This window comes from Salvelinus alpinus, chromosome 2 (assembly GCF_045679555.1).
Source record: "Salvelinus alpinus chromosome 2, SLU_Salpinus.1, whole genome shotgun sequence".
Classification (NCBI taxonomy): domain Eukaryota; kingdom Metazoa; phylum Chordata; class Actinopteri; order Salmoniformes; family Salmonidae; genus Salvelinus; species Salvelinus alpinus.
In genome coordinates this window covers 11800728-11817421 of record NC_092087.1, presented here as the reverse complement: position 1 = coordinate 11817421, position 16694 = coordinate 11800728, and the positions used below count along the sequence as shown (strand labels likewise).

At 47.4% G+C, this 16694-nt stretch overlaps 1 protein-coding gene across 1 annotated transcript; it reads left to right on the top strand.

The window, feature by feature from the left end:
* Positions 1-11740: 11740 nt before the first annotated feature.
* On the top strand, positions 11741-14164 carry LOC139540479 (putative uncharacterized protein DDB_G0290521). The gene is made up of 2 exons (XM_071344337.1): positions 11741-12328; positions 14090-14164. Exons 1-2 carry the CDS (start codon positions 11741-11743, stop codon positions 14162-14164), a joined length of 663 nt encoding a protein of 220 aa, XP_071200438.1.
* Positions 14165-16694: the final 2530 nt, after the last annotated feature.

Sequence of the window (16694 nt, the reverse complement as noted above, 5' to 3'; positions counted from 1 at the left end):
GGCCTACTGTGCGCCTCAGCCGGCCAGAGTCTGCCATCTGCCCAGCGCCGTCTGCGCTGTCCGTCTGCCCAGCGTCACCTGCACTGCCCGTCTGCCCAACGCCGTCTGAGCTGTCCGTCTGCCCAGCGCCGCCTGCGCTGCCCGTCTGTCCTGAGCCTTCAAAGCCGCCCGTCTGTCCTGAGCCTTCAAAGCCGCCCGTCTGTCCTGAGCCTTCAGAGCCGTCCGTCAGTCAGGAGCCGCTAGAGCCATCCGTCAGTCAGGAGCAGCCAGAGCCGCCCGCCAGTCAGGAGCAGCCAGAGCCGCCCGCCAGTCAGGAGCAGCCAGAGCCGCCCGCCAGTCAGGAGCAGCCAGAGCCGCCCGCCAGCCAGGAGCAGCCAGAGCCGCCCGCCAGCCAGGAGCAGCCAGAGCCGCCCGCCAGCCAGGATCTGCCAGAGCCGTCAGTCAGCCAGGATCTGCCAGAATCATCAGCTACCTGTCACGCCGGCGATGCCGGAATTCCCCCTCAGTCCGGAGCTGCCCCTCAGTCCGGTGCTGCCCCTCAGTCCGGTGCTGCCCCTCAGTCCGGTGCTGCCCCTCAGTCCAGAGGCGCCCATCAGTCCAGTGGGGTTAATTTGGAGGGTCACCATTATGAGGAGGCCACGGAAGCGGGTATTAACTATGGTGGGGTGGGGACCACGACCAGCGCCAGAGCCGCCACCGTGGACAGATGCCCACCCAGACCCTCCCCTATAGGTTCAGGTTTTGCGGCCGGAGTCCGCACCTTGAGGGGGGGGGGGGTACTGTCACGTTCCTGACCTTATTTCCCTTGTTTTGTCTTTATTTAGTATGGTCAGGGCGTGAGTTGGGGTGGGCAGTCTATGTTATTTGTTTCTATGTTTAGGTTTGTTCGTTTGGCCTAATATGGTTCTCAATCAGAGGCAGGTGTTTGTCATTGTCTCTGATTGGGAACCATATTAAGGTAGGCTGTTTTCAATGTTTGTTTGTGGGTGATTGTTGCCGTGTCTGTGTTTGTTCGCCACACGGTACTGTTTTCGTTCGTTTAATCACGTCGTTTATTGTTTTGTATTTTGTCAAGTGTTTTTCGTCTTCGTTGCTATTATTAAAATATGTATTCAAACCACGCTGCGCTTTGGTCCGATCCTTGCTCTTCCTCAAACGAGGAGGAAGACGAGCGTTACACCGTCGGACTGTCAGATGGTAAAGCATGATTCATCACTTAAGAGAACGCATTTCCACTGCTCCAGAGTCCAACCACTTCGAAGCTGAGCCATTGTTGTTCCTACCACTTTGAAGCTGAGCCATTGTTGCTCCTAGACATTTCTACTTCACAATAACAGCACTTACAGTTGACCGGGGCAGCTCTAGCAGGGCAGAAATTTGACAAACTGACCTGTTGGAAAGGTGGCGTCCTATGACGGTGCCACGTTGAAAGTCATTGAGCTCTTCAGTAAGGCCATTCTACTGCCAATATTTGTCTATGGAGATTGCATGGCTGTGTGCTCTATTTTAAACACCTGTCAGCAAAGGGTGTGGCTTGAAGGGGTGTCCACATACATTTGTATATATAGTGCATTGGTGTCTGTGTGTCGGGGTGGGTTCCCCCGTCATATCGTCAGGTATAGTGCCAGTGCTTGGGAAAACAACAAGACCACTGATGAGCAGGAAGATAGAGAATAACACTGGGGAAAACACCAGGACCACTGATGAGCAGGAAGATAGGGAATAACACTGAGGAAAACACCAGTACCACTGATGAGCAGGGAGATAGGGAATAACACTGGGGAAAACACCAGTACCACTGATGAGCAGGAAGATAAGGAATAACACTGGGGAAAACACCAGGACCACTGATGAGCAGGAAGATAGGCAATAACACTGGGGAAAACACCAGGACCACTGATGAGCAGGAAGATAGGCAATAACACTGGGGAAAACACCAGGACCACTGATGAGCAGGAAGATAGGCAATAACACTGGGGAAAACACCAGGACCACTGATGAGCAGGAAGATAGGCAATAACACTGGGGAAAACACCAGGACCACTGATGAGCAGGAAGATAGGGAATAACACTGGGGAAAACACCAGGACCACTGATGAGCAGGAAGATAGGCAATAACACTGGGGAAAACACCAGGACCACTGATGAGCAGGAAGATAGGCAATAACACTGGGGAAAACACCAGGACCACTGATGAGCAGGAAGATAGGCAATAACACTGGGGAAAACACCAGGACCACTGATGAGCAGGAAGATAGGCAATAACACTGGGGAAAACACCAGGACCACTGATGAGCAGGAAGATAGGCAATAACACTGGGGAAAACACCAGGACCACTGATGAGCAGGAAGATAGGCAATAACACTGGGGAAAACACCAGGACCACTGATGAGCAGGAAGATAGGCAATAACACTGGGGAAAACACCAGGACCACTGATGAGCAGGAAGATAGGCAATAACACTGGGGAAAACACCAGGACCACTGATGAGCAGGAAGATAGGCAATAACACTGGGGAAAACACCAGGACCACTGATGAGCAGGAAGATAGGCAATAACACTGGGGAAAACACCAGGACCACTGATGAGCAGGAAGATAGGCAATAACACTGGGGAAAACACCAGGACCACTGATGAGCAGGAAGATAGGCAATAACACTGGGGAAAACACCAGGACCACTGATGAGCAGGAAGATAGGCAATAACACTGGGGAAAACACCAGGACCACTGATGAGCAGGAAGATAGGCAATAACACTGGGGAAAACACCAGGACCACTGATGAGCAGGAAGATAGGGAATAACACTGGGGAAAACACCAGGACCACTGATGAGCAGGAAGATAGGGAATAACACTGGGGAAAACACCAGGACCACTGATGAGCAGGAAGATAGGCAATAACACTGGGGAAAACACCAGGACCACTGATGAGCAGGAAGATAGGCAATAACACTGGGGAAAACACCAGGACCACTGATGAGCAGGAAGATAGGGAATAACACTGGGGAAAACACCAGGACCACTGATGAGCAGGAAGATAGGCAATAACACTGAGGAAAACACCAGGACCACTGATGAGCAGGAAGATAAGGAATAACACTGGGGAAAACACCAGGACCACTGATGAGCAGGAAGATAGGCAATAACACTGGGGAAAACACCAGGACCACTGATGAGCAGGAAGATAAGGAATAACACTGGGGAAAACACCAGGACCACTGATGAGCAGGAAGATAGGCAATAACACTGGGGAAAACACCAGGACCACTGATGAGCAGGAAGATAGGCAATAACACTGGGGAAAACACCAGGACCACTGATGAGCAGGAAGATAGGCAATAACACTGGGGAAAACACCAGGACCACTGATGAGCAGGAAGATAGGCAATAACACTGGGGAAAACACCAGGACCACTGATGAGCAGGAAGATAGGCAATAACACTGGGGAAAACACCAGGACCACTGATGAGCAGGAAGATAGGCAATAACACTGGGGAAAACACCAGGACCACTGATGAGCAGGAAGATAGGCAATAACACTGGGGAAAACACCAGGACCACTGATGAGCAGGAAGATAGGCAATAACACTGAGGAAACACCAGGACCACTGATGAGCAGGAAGATAGGCAATAACACTGGGGAAAACACCAGGACCACTGATGAGCAGGAAGATAGGCAATAACACTGGGGAAAACACCAGGACCACTGATGAGCAGGAAGATAGGCAATAACACTGGGGAAAACACCAGGACCACTGATGAGCAGGAAGATAGGCAATAACACTGGGGAAAACACCAGGACCACTGATGAGCAGGAAGATAGGCAATAACACTGGGGAAAACACCAGGACCACTGATGAGCAGGAAGATAGGCAATAACACTGAGGAAAACACCAGGACCACTGATGAGCAGGAAGATAGGCAATAACACTGGGGAAAACACCAGGACCACTGATGAGCAGGAAGATAGGCAATAACACTGAGGAAAACACCAGGACCACTGATGAGCAGGAAGATAGGCAATAACACTGGGGAAAACACCAGGACCACTGATGAGCAGGAAGATAGGCAATAACACTGGGGAAAACACCAGGACCACTGATGAGCAGGGAGATAGGCAATAACACTGGGGAAAACACCAGGACCACTGATGAGCAGGGAGATAGGCAATAACACTGGGGAAAACACCAGGACCACTGATGAGCAGGAAGATAGGCAATAACACTGGGGAAAACACCAGGACCACTGATGAGCAGGAAGATAGGCAATAACACTGGGGAAAACACCAGGACCACTGATGAGCAGGAAGATAGGCAATAACACTGGGGAAAACACCAGGACCACTGATGAGCAGGGAGATAGGCAATAACACTGGGGAAAACACCAGGACCACTGATGAGCAGGAAGATAGGCAATAACACTGGGGAAAACACCAGGACCACTGATGAGCAGGAAGATAGGCAATAACACTGGGGAAAACACCAGGACCACTGATGAGCAGGAAGATAGGCAATAACACTGGGGAAAACACCAGGACCACTGATGAGCAGGGAGATAGGCAATAACACTGGGGAAAACACCAGGACCACTGATGAGCAGGAAGATAGGCAATAACACTGGGGAAAACACCAGGACCACTGATGAGCAGGAAGATAGGCAATAACACTGGGGAAAACACCAGGACCACTGATGAGCAGGAAGATAGGCAATAACACTGGGGAAAACACCAGGACCACTGATGAGCAGGAAGATAGGCAATAACACTGGGGAAAACACCAGGACCACTGATGAGCAGGAAGATAGGCAATAACACTGGGGAAAACACCAGGACCACTGATGAGCAGGAAGATAGGCAATAACACTGGGGAAAACACCAGGACCACTGATGAGCAGGGAGATAGGCAATAACACTGGGGAAAACACCAGGACCACTGATGAGCAGGAAGATAGGCAATAACACTGGGGAAAACACCAGGACCACTGATGAGCAGGAAGATAGGCAATAACACTGAGGAAAACACCAGGACCACTGATGAGCAGGAAGATAGGCAATAACACTGGGGAAAACACCAGGACCACTGATGAGCAGGGAGATAGGCAATAACACTGGGGAAAACACCAGGACCACTGATGAGCAGGAAGATAGGCAATAACACTGGGGAAAACACCAGGACCACTGATGAGCAGGAAGATAGGCAATAACACTGGGGAAAACACCAGGACCACTGATGAGCAGGGAGATAGGCAATAACACTGGGGAAAACACCAGGACCACTGATGAGCAGGAAGATAGGCAATAACACTGAGGAAAACACCAGGACCACTGATGAGCAGGAAGATAGGCAATAACACTGGGGAAAACACCAGGACCACTGATGAGCAGGGAGATAGGCAATAACACTGGGGAAAACACCAGGACCACTGATGAGCAGGAAGATAGGCAATAACACTGGGGAAAACACCAGGACCACTGATGAGCAGGAAGATAGGCAATAACACTGGGGAAAACACCAGGACCACTGATGAGCAGGAAGATAGGCAATAACACTGGGGAAAACACCAGGACCACTGATGAGCAGGGAGATAGGCAATAACACTGGGGAAAACACCAGGACCACTGATGAGCAGGGAGATAGGCAATAACACTGGGGAAAACACCAGGACCACTGATGAGCAGGAAGATAGGCAATAACACTGGGGAAAACACCAGGACCACTGATGAGCAGGAAGATAGGCAATAACACTGGGGAAAACACCAGGACCACTGATGAGCAGGAAGATAGGCAATAACACTGGGGAAAACACCAGGACCACTGATGAGCAGGGAGATAGGCAATAACACTGGGGAAAACACCAGGACCACTGATGAGCAGGAAGATAGGCAATAACACTGGGGAAAACACCAGGACCACTGATGAGCAGGAAGATAGGCAATAACACTGGGGAAAACACCAGGACCACTGATGAGCAGGAAGATAGGCAATAACACTGGGGAAAACACCAGGACCACTGATGAGCAGGAAGATAGGCAATAACACTGGGGAAAACACCAGGACCACTGATGAGCAGGAAGATAGGCAATAACACTGGGGAAAACACCAGGACCACTGATGAGCAGGAAGATAGGCAATAACACTGGGGAAAACACCAGGACCACTGATGAGCAGGAAGATAGGCAATAACACTGGGGAAAACACCAGGACCACTGATGAGCAGGAAGATAGGCAATAACACTGGGGAAAACACCAGGACCACTGATGAGCAGGAAGATAGGCAATAACACTGGGGAAAACACCAGGACCACTGATGAGCAGGAAGATAGGCAATAACACTGGGGAAAACACCAGGACCACTGATGAGCAGGAAGATAGGCAATAACACTGGGGAAAACACCAGGACCACTGATGAGCAGGAAGATAGGCAATAACACTGGGGAAAACACCAGGACCACTGATGAGCAGGAAGATAGGCAATAACACTGGGGGAAACACCAGGACCACTGATGAGCAGGAAGATAGGGAATAACACTGGGGAAAACACCAGGACCACTGATGAGCAGGAAGATAGGGAATAACACTGGGGAAAACACCAGGACCACTGATGAGCAGGAAGATAGGCAATAACACTGGGGAAAACACCAGGACCACTGATGAGCAGGGAGATAGGCAATAACACTGGGGAAAACACCAGGACCACTGATGAGCAGGGAGATAGGCAATAACACTGGGGAAAACACCAGGACCACTGATGAGCAGGGAGATAGGCAATAACACTGGGGAAAACACCAGGACCACTGATGAGCAGGAAGATAGGCAATAACACTGGGGAAAACACCAGGACCACTGATGAGCAGGAAGATAGGCAATAACACTGGGGAAAACACCAGGACCACTGATGAGCAGGAAGATAGGCAATAACACTGGGGAAAACACCAGGACCACTGATGAGCAGGAAGATAGGCAATAACACTGGGGAAGACACCAGGACCACTGATGAGCAGGAAGATAGGGAATAACACTGGGGAAAACACCAGGACCACTGATGAGCAGGAAGATAGGGAATAACACTGGGGAAAACACCAGGACCACTGATGAGCAGGAAGATAGGCAATAACACTGGGGAAAACACCAGGACCACTGATGAGCAGGGAGATAGGCAATAACACTGGGGAAAACACCAGGACCACTGATGAGCAGGAAGATAGGCAATAACACTGGGGAAAACACCAGGACCACTGATGAGCAGGGAGATAGGCAATAACACTGAGGAAAACACCAGGACCACTGATGAGCAGGGAGATAGGCAATAACACTGGGGAAAACACCAGGACCACTGATGAGCAGGAAGATAGGCAATAACACTGGGGGAAACACCAGGACCACTGATGAGCAGGAAGATAGGCAATAACACTGGGGGAAACACCAGGACCACTGATGAGCAGGAAGATAGGCAATAACACTGGGGAAAACACCAGGACCACTGATGAGCAGGAAGATAGGCAATAACACTGGGGAAAACACCAGGACCACTGATGAGCAGGAAGATAGGCAATAACACTGGGGAAAACACCAGGACCACTGATGAGCAGGAAGATAGGCAATAACACTGGGGAAAACACCAGGACCACTGATGAGCAGGAAGATAGGCAATAACACTGGGGAAAACACCAGGACCACTGATGAGCAGGAAGATAGGCAATAACACTGGGGAAAACACCAGGACCACTGATGAGCAGGAAGATAGGCAATAACACTGGGGAAAACACCAGGACCACTGATGAGCAGGAAGATAGGCAATAACACTGGGGAAAACACCAGGACCACTGATGAGCAGGAAGATAGGCAATAACACTGGGGAAAACACCAGGACCACTGATGAGCAGGAAGATAGGCAATAACACTGGGGAAAACACCAGGACCACTGATGAGCAGGAAGATAGGCAATAACACTGGGGAAAACACCAGGACCACTGATGAGCAGGAAGATAGGCAATAACACTGGGGAAAACACCAGGACCACTGATGAGCAGGAAGATAGGCAATAACACTGGGGGAAACACCAGGACCACTGATGAGCAGGAAGATAGGGAATAACACTGGGGAAAACACCAGGACCACTGATGAGCAGGAAGATAGGGAATAACACTGGGGAAAACACCAGGACCACTGATGAGCAGGAAGATAGGCAATAACACTGGGGAAAACACCAGGACCACTGATGAGCAGGGAGATAGGCAATAACACTGGGGAAAACACCAGGACCACTGATGAGCAGGGAGATAGGCAATAACACTGGGGAAAACACCAGGACCACTGATGAGCAGGGAGATAGGCAATAACACTGGGGAAAACACCAAGACCACTGATGAGCAGGAAGATAGGCAATAACACTGGGGAAAACACCAGGACCACTGATGAGCAGGAAGATAGGCAATAACACTGGGGAAAACACCAGGACCACTGATGAGCAGGAAGATAGGCAATAACACTGGGGAAAACACCAGGACCACTGATGAGCAGGAAGATAGGCAATAACACTGGGGAAAACACCAGGACCACTGATGAGCAGGAAGATAGGCAATAACACTGGGGAAAACACCAGGACCACTGATGAGCAGGAAGATAGGCAATAACACTGGGGAAAACACCAGGACCACTGATGAGCAGGAAGATAGGCAATAACACTGGGGAAAACACCAGGACCACTGATGAGCAGGAAGATAGGCAATAACACTGGGAAAACAGGATCCAGTGCCTGGAGAGTACCGGGAATGTTATGTCTTATTTCATCATGTTCTTGTCAATATGTTTCTGTAGATTATAGAATGAGGTCAGCGTTGGAATTCTAACTCCGTTGTTGTTGTTGTCGTCAACAGTAACCTAGCCTGTCAGGGTTTAAAACTCACCTGTTGTATATGATTTAGAATAGATTTCTGTGTTTGTTCAGGGTTTTTACATGTTTCTGTCACAGGTAGATTCCAAAATAGATTTCAGTTTATGACCTGAGACCTGTTTTGAAATCTAAACCTGAGATCTGTTTGGTACCTGAAAAGCTAACTTCACAGTCACATTAAGGAAAAATGACATGACTCAATATTGACTTTGATCCACTTCTCTCTTTCCATGTTTCCTCCATTCTCTGGTAGCTTACTGCACCTGCTCCCAATCTGAAACCACAGACCCAGTACACGTTTCTGTCTCTGCCTCATGCCTGATGCCCCCCCCCCCCCCCCCCCCCCCCCTCCTCCTCACGCAGTTATCGTATCAAATGGAACTGGAACTGAACATTCTCGTTAGAACAGAATAGAGAGAGAGAGAGAGAGGGAGGGAGAGAGAGAGAGAGAGAGAGAGAGAGAGAGAGAGAGACAGACAGACAGACAGACAGACAGACAGACAGACAGACAGACAGACAGACAGACAGACAGACAGACAGACAGACAGACAGACAGACAGACAGACAGACAGACAGACAGACAGACAGACAGACAGACAGATAGATAGATAGATAGATAGATAGATAGATAGATAGATAGATAGATAGATAGATAGATAGATAGATAGATAGATAGATAGATAGATAGATAGATAGATAGATAGATAGATAGATAGATAGATAGATAGATAGATAGATAGATAGATAGATAGATAGATAGATAGATAGATAGATAGATAGATTGATGGGGGTAGAAAGACAGACGGAGATCAATGTATTATCATCAAACAACTTGCTGTTTTCCAAGAAATCTGTGAGAGCTCACAGGAAGAGATGGAGAGAAAGATGAAGAGAGAAAGATGGGGTAGAAAGAGCGAGATGTAGAGAGAGAAACAGAGAGATTGGAGAGGCTCAACATGTTGAAATGTGCACCAGGCAGCCGGAGAGAAAGGGTCCGTTCAGATCCACCAGGATGGTTGCCATGGCAACCATTACCAGGCTCTCTGGCGCTGTAGCTTTGTTTCTGTGAAGTCTTTGGAGGGAAACGACTGACTGCGAGAGGAGAGGAGAGTTTTTTTTTTTAGAAAGCCCGTTTTTGGTGCAGTGGCGTCATCATAATGAGCAGATGTTAATAAAACCAACTTCATTTCACAGTAAAAATGATGCTGTTATAGTGCTTACATGTCTCATCACGACATGGCCTGCCTCTCCTCTCTCTCTACCTTTCTCACCACCATCTTCCTTCTCTCTCTTTCCCTCTCTATCTCTCCCCATCTCTCGTTATCTCTCCCCATCTCTCTTTATCTCTCCCCATCTCATTTTATCTCTCCCCATCTCCATTTATCTCTCCCCATTTCTCTTTATCTCTCCCCATCTCTCTTTATCTCTCCTAATCTCTCTTTATCTCTCTTTATCTCCCTTTATCTCTCCCCGTCTCCCTTTATCTCTCCCCATTTCTCTTTATCTCTCCCCATCTCTCTTTATCTCTCCTCATCTCTCTTTATCTCTCTGTATCTCCCTTTATCTCTCCACATCTCTCTTTATCTCTCCCCATCTCTCTTAATCTCTCCCCATCTCATTTTATCTCTCCCATCTCCATTTATCTCTCCCCATTTCTCTTTATCTCTTCCCATCTCGTTTTATCTCTCCCCATCTCCCTTTATCTATTCCCATCCTGTTTTATCTCTCCCTATCTCTCTTTATCTCTCCCCATCTCATTTTATCTCTCCCCATCTCCCTTTATCTCTCCCCGTCTCCCTTTATCTCTTCCCATCTCCTTTTATCTCTTCCCATCTCCCTTTATCTCTTCCCATCTCTTTTTATCTCTCCCCATCTCCCTTTATCTCTCCCCATCTCCCTTTATCTCTCCCGTCTCCCTTTATCTCTCCTCATCTCCATGTATCTTTGCCCATCTCGTTTTATCTCTCCCCATCTTTTATCTCTCCCCATCTCCATGTATCTCTTCCCATCTCTTTTTATCTCTCCCCATCTCCCTTTATCTCTCCCGTCTCCCTTTATCTCTCCCCGTCTCCCTTTATCTCTCCCCATCTCCCTTTATCTCTCATCATCTCCATGTATCTCTGCCCATCTCGTTTTATCTCTCCCCATCTCCCTTTATCTCTCCCCATCTCCCTTCATCTCTCCCCATCTCCGTGTATCTCTGCCCATCTCGTTTTATCTTTCCCCATCTTTTATCTCTCCCCATCTCTCTTTATCTCTCCCCATCTCCTTTTATCTCTCCCCATCTCCTTTTATCTCTCCCCATGTCACGCCCTGACCATGTATTCTCTATGTTGGTTAGGTCGGGGTGTGACTAGGGTGGGTTATCTAGGTTGTTGTATGTCTATGTTAGCCTGGTATGGTTCCCAATCAGAGACAGCTGTTTATCGTTGTCTCTGATTGGGGATCATATTTAGGCAGCCATTTCCCCACTGTGTTTTGTGGGATCTTGCTTGGAGTTAGTGCATGTTGCACCTCTTATGTTACGGTTTGTTGTTTCTTTCTTTTTTTGTTTTGTAAGTTTCACGAAATAAAGATGTGGAACTCAGAGCACGATGCACACTATCTCTCCCCATATCTCTGCATCTCTCCCCATCTCCCTTTATCTCTCCCCATCTCCCTTTATCTCTCCCCTTCTCCCTTTATCTCTCCCCATCTCCCTTTTCCCTATCTCCATTGCTCTCTCTCTCCACCTCTCACAGATTCCGCTTTTACACGATGCCACTCTGTAGCTTTCCATCCAGCCCTATGCCCTCAACAATCCTTTTTAGATACTGCATACAGTATGTATCCTTTAACATAATACAATGTTCTGGGAGTTCAAGGAGAGATATCTGCCACCACCCCAATCACCATCCCCAACCAGCACCCCCAATCACCACCCCCATCACCACCCCAATCACCATCCCCAACCAGCACCCCCAATCACCACCCCAATCACCACCCCAATCATCACCCCCATCACCACCCCCATCACCACCCCCATCACCACCCCCATCACCACCCCAATCATCACCCCAATCACCACCCCCATCCCCACCCCAATAACCACCCCAATCATCACCCCCATCACCACCCCCATCACCACCCCCATCATCACCCCAATCACCACCCCAATCATCACCCCAATCACCACCCCAACCCCAATCACCACCCCAATCACCACCCCAATCACCACCCCAATCACCACCCCCATCACCACCCCCATCATCACCCCAATCACCACCCCAATCACCACCCCAATCATCACTCCAATCACCACCCCAATCACCACCCCCATCACCACCCCCATCATCACCCCAATCACCACCCCCATCACCACCCCCATCACCACCCCAATCAGTAACATCCAAATCAGTCTGCTTGCTGCACAACAACAACAACAAAGCAAAGCTGTTTGGCCTCTCTCTCTCTCCGCTACATCATGCATGGAGATCATTTTCAAAAATAAACTAAATTATTTCCTGTGTCTCGGTGGCCGAGTAGCGTATGAACGTCCCAATGGCACGATATTCCCTATGTAGTGCACTACTTTAGACCAGGACCAATGGCACCCTATTCCCTATGTAGTACACTACTTTGGACCAGGACCAATGGCACCCTATTTCCTATATAGTGCACTACTTTTGACCAGGAGCAATGGAGCTCTGGGCACAAGTAGTGCACTATATAGTGATAAGGATTCCATTTGGGACGCATCCAGGCAGGGATTGTGTATAGGGCCCTGGGGCGAGATGGCATGTAACTGGGTACGCGTGCCGAGCTTCCTGAATAAAATATGGTGACCTAGATGGAAATCCGCCATTGGTCAACTTAATTGTCCAACATGTGTGATTGGCGAACGCCCAAACACACAGGACAGGTGCAGGAGGTGTGGCCATGGAGTCATTAGAGTTAAAGGTGGTCATGTAAGCCCTGTGGATGAAATTAGTACGTTGCCAACTGTTGTTGCTGGGTGCTCTCTTCGGACTTGGAGAGTAGAAATGCAATGGTGAATTTACATACAAATACAACATCTTAAAAGAAGATGCTGGATATTGCATTCAATGGATATTGAGTCATGAAGCCAAGGAGTGTGTACATCTACTAAGACAATGCAAGATGTTTTTAAGTACAACACATTTTTATTTCTCAACTCTCTATATGTTTGCTCTTTTTTATTTTATTAGCTTCTTATCCATTTGATCTCTTGTTTTGTATTCCGGCTTGTCGGCTGGGGTTTGTATCCATTTCCTCCTTTGACAATCTGACCAATCATTCACTTCTGCATAACCGTTCTAGAAAGAAGAACAATCACAGGAGAGAATGGTGAGGAACACGAGAACCCTCTATCAGTGTTCTCTAGCTGCTAGGTGATGTCACTGCTGAGGCTCCTCTCCCATTCAGTTCAGGGAAACAGATAAGAGTCATGCATGTGATGTTTCCACAGACCACGGGGCAACTAAACATAGCTCACTGTACTGTATGGACGCGTGCCAAACGGGGGCCTATTCCTCACATTGTGCACACTACTGTTGACCAGAACCCTACATGCCCTGGTCAACAGTAGTGCACTATATAGGGAATAGGGCCCTGGTCAACAGTAGTGCACTATATAGGGAATAGGGCCCTGGTCAACAGTAGTGCACTAAATAGGGCATAGGATGCCGTTTGTGACTCACACAGCATGTCTGCAGGCGTGGCTGGACGAACACAACAGACACAACACATTGTGATTCAACACAGCTATACGACTACACTGAATCCTATACATTATTGATGCACAGTTTGATTGTTGGTACAGTATCAATAAATGATTAGGAAATTGAAAATTGTTGAGCGAAGACCTTGAAGCAGAGCCATGAATCTGACTAACATAAGAAGGCAGGGAGCCTCAACAGAATCAACTTTGGCCTTCGTCTGGGTTGAAGGAACCTTGAATCTTTTCAAAGAACCTCCAGCTATTTGGCCCCCATGAGGTATGTGATGAATGATCTTATTGAATGAAATAACTCGTCGTACAAACTAAAGCCCAGTTAACCTCTGATACTCCAGTCTACAGCCTCTGTTTGCCTGGATATTACTATAAGCACCTAACCCAACTGATAACCTGGGAGTGGCCGATTCCAGTCCAGGAGGTCCAGGAAGTATGCTGTGCTGGTTTCCCTGGTTTCCAGGTCTACATCAGTCACTGTTTCAAAGGCAGGAGTGAAAACGAGCAGGACTGTGGAAACTCTCCCCTGGTCAAGTAGTCCCTCAGTCGGGTGAACCAAGAACATGCTCAGTATTCACTGTGGGACAATTCATCATTCAGAATCTTGCAAATAGAGAGGTGATGATTAGAATGGGAATAATAATTCTCTATCATGTGGTACAGAGATGCATGTCCAGTCTATGCAATGCATTTCTGTGTGCAACATTGCTCTATGTAGCCAACTGAAGATTACTGGTGAAAACCATAGCTAATACATTATCTATTATGGGATGTTGTATAGCCATTGTAATTCCATGGTGATGTCCAGTATGCACCGGTCGCTTCTTTCACTAAGCCTCTGGAATAACAACCAGCCCTGATCTCTCCCTCCCCCCTCTCTCTTTCTTTCTCTCTCTCTCTCTATCTCTCTCTGTCTTTCTTTCTCTCCCGCCCCCTCTCTCTATTTCTTTCTCTCTCTCCATCTCTCTCCCTCTTTCTTCTCTCTAAGACAGAAAACAACTTCTGCATAAGCATTTTAATTCTGGCGTGGGTGTGCAAGTTTTCTGAGGGAGGCAGAGAGAGAGAGAGAGAGGGAGAGAGGCAGAGAAAGAGAGAGACAGAGACAAAGAGAGCGAGAGTGAGCGATAGAGAGAGAGAGAGAGAGAGAGAGAGAGAGAGAGAGAGAGAGAGAGAGAGAGAGAGAGAGAGAGAGAGAGAGAGAGAGAGAGAGAGAGAGAGAGAGAGAGAGAGAGAGAGAGAGAGAGAGAGAGAGAGAGAGAGAGAGAGAGAGAGAGAGAGAGAGAAAGTAAGCGAGAGACAGAGACAGAGAAAGAGAGAGACCATGGACTCTGCATGCTAATGTCTTCCAGGAACAGAGCAGTAGAGGGCTGAGTCCCAAATGGCACCCTATTCCATATAGCGTACAACCTCTGACCAGAGCCCTATTGGCCCAGATAAGAAGTAATGCACTGTATAGGGAATATGGTACCGTTTGGGACTCAGCAGAGGTTTGAGGAGGAAAATCCTGTTTAATCCCTGCTATCTGACCACAGGGACCTGCACACAGTTTACAGGATCAGCCTCCCTTTGATTCTCATTCATTAGCAGACTGAGAACAGCCATGCACCGCCACGATGCATCTAAGGCAGGAGTATTCAAATTCGAGGTCGCAACCCCTAGTTTTTAGGAACTAAAAATGAAGAGTAAAGAATACTGTATGGGACAATAAAAACATTTTTGAGAAAGGTCATTTGGAAAATACAATTTTATTGAGTAAATGTATTTATTGATTTTTTTCATTTTGATAAGAGATGAAAATGTAATGAATTTAATGTTATTTGTTGATGTAAAAATCGAAATGTACCGATTTTAAAGTAGTGCCATTAGATTTGGCGTGGGGTGGGGTCGTGTAAAATTCTTGCAGGGGGAAAAAATGGGGTCCCCAGAAATGATTGTGGAAACAATGGGGTTTCAGGTGAAACATTTTGGCTGCCACTGATCGAAGGGAACAGAACAGGCTCGAACTGGTTGTGCAGGACGGGAGCTCAACATTAGTAACAATAACAATTATGTAACAAAGTGTTGTCACATATACACCGCATTCGGAAAGCATTCAGACCCCTTGACTTTTTACACATTTTGTGACGTTACAACCTTATTCTAAAATTGATTAAATAAAAAATTTTCCTCATCAATCTACACACAATAACCCATAATGACAAAGAGAAAACAGGTTTTTAAAGTTTTCAGACCCTTTGCTATGAGACTCGAAATTGAACTCAGGTGCATCCTGTTTCCATTCATCATCTTTGAGATGTTTCTACAACTTGATTGGAGTCCACCTGTGGTAAATTCAATTGATTGGACATGATTTGGAAAGGCACACACCTGTCTATATCAGGTCCCACAGTTGACAGTGCATGTCAGAGCAAAAACCACAGTGGCCTCGTTCATTTTACTCACCATAGCAGAGCTGGTTAGGCTGTTTACATTTATTATCTAGAGTGTTCTTGACTAACTAGCTCTTTTTTTTTTTGCCTATGTTTACTGACACCAGTCATATTCAGCGGGTGTTTCCTGTTTGTAAATTCATCAGTTGTTCTGCACTCTTGCATGAGTGGAAATGAGGGGCAAAAGTTAGTCATTCACCCACTCCTCCAATGGCATGACATGACATCCTCCTAGCAGCTATCTAGGTAACATTAGGCTCAGTGTTCTTAGCTACATAAATAGATATGCTAGTCTATTAGCCACGTTATGACTGACTTGTGATCATTGCCCTTCCTAGTTTGATTGTATTGACATTCCCAGCCTTGGTTACATTTGTTTCTGTCCACAATATTGAGTCATTGAAGCTGAACCAGTGCATCCTGAATGGAGGCAGCAGACGATGTACCAGGCCAGCTGGGATTTACAACCTGATAGCAATATGTTTTGTACTACCAAGAAATGTATCGGTGAGTTATATGAATCATGCATTGAACTGCATCCATCTATTCTGGCAACAATGCCTTACTCCACGTTATGGGATTTGGAATAAAATATAACCTATTTTTTAAACCTCTTATAAAGTAGTTTTGTAGCATAAA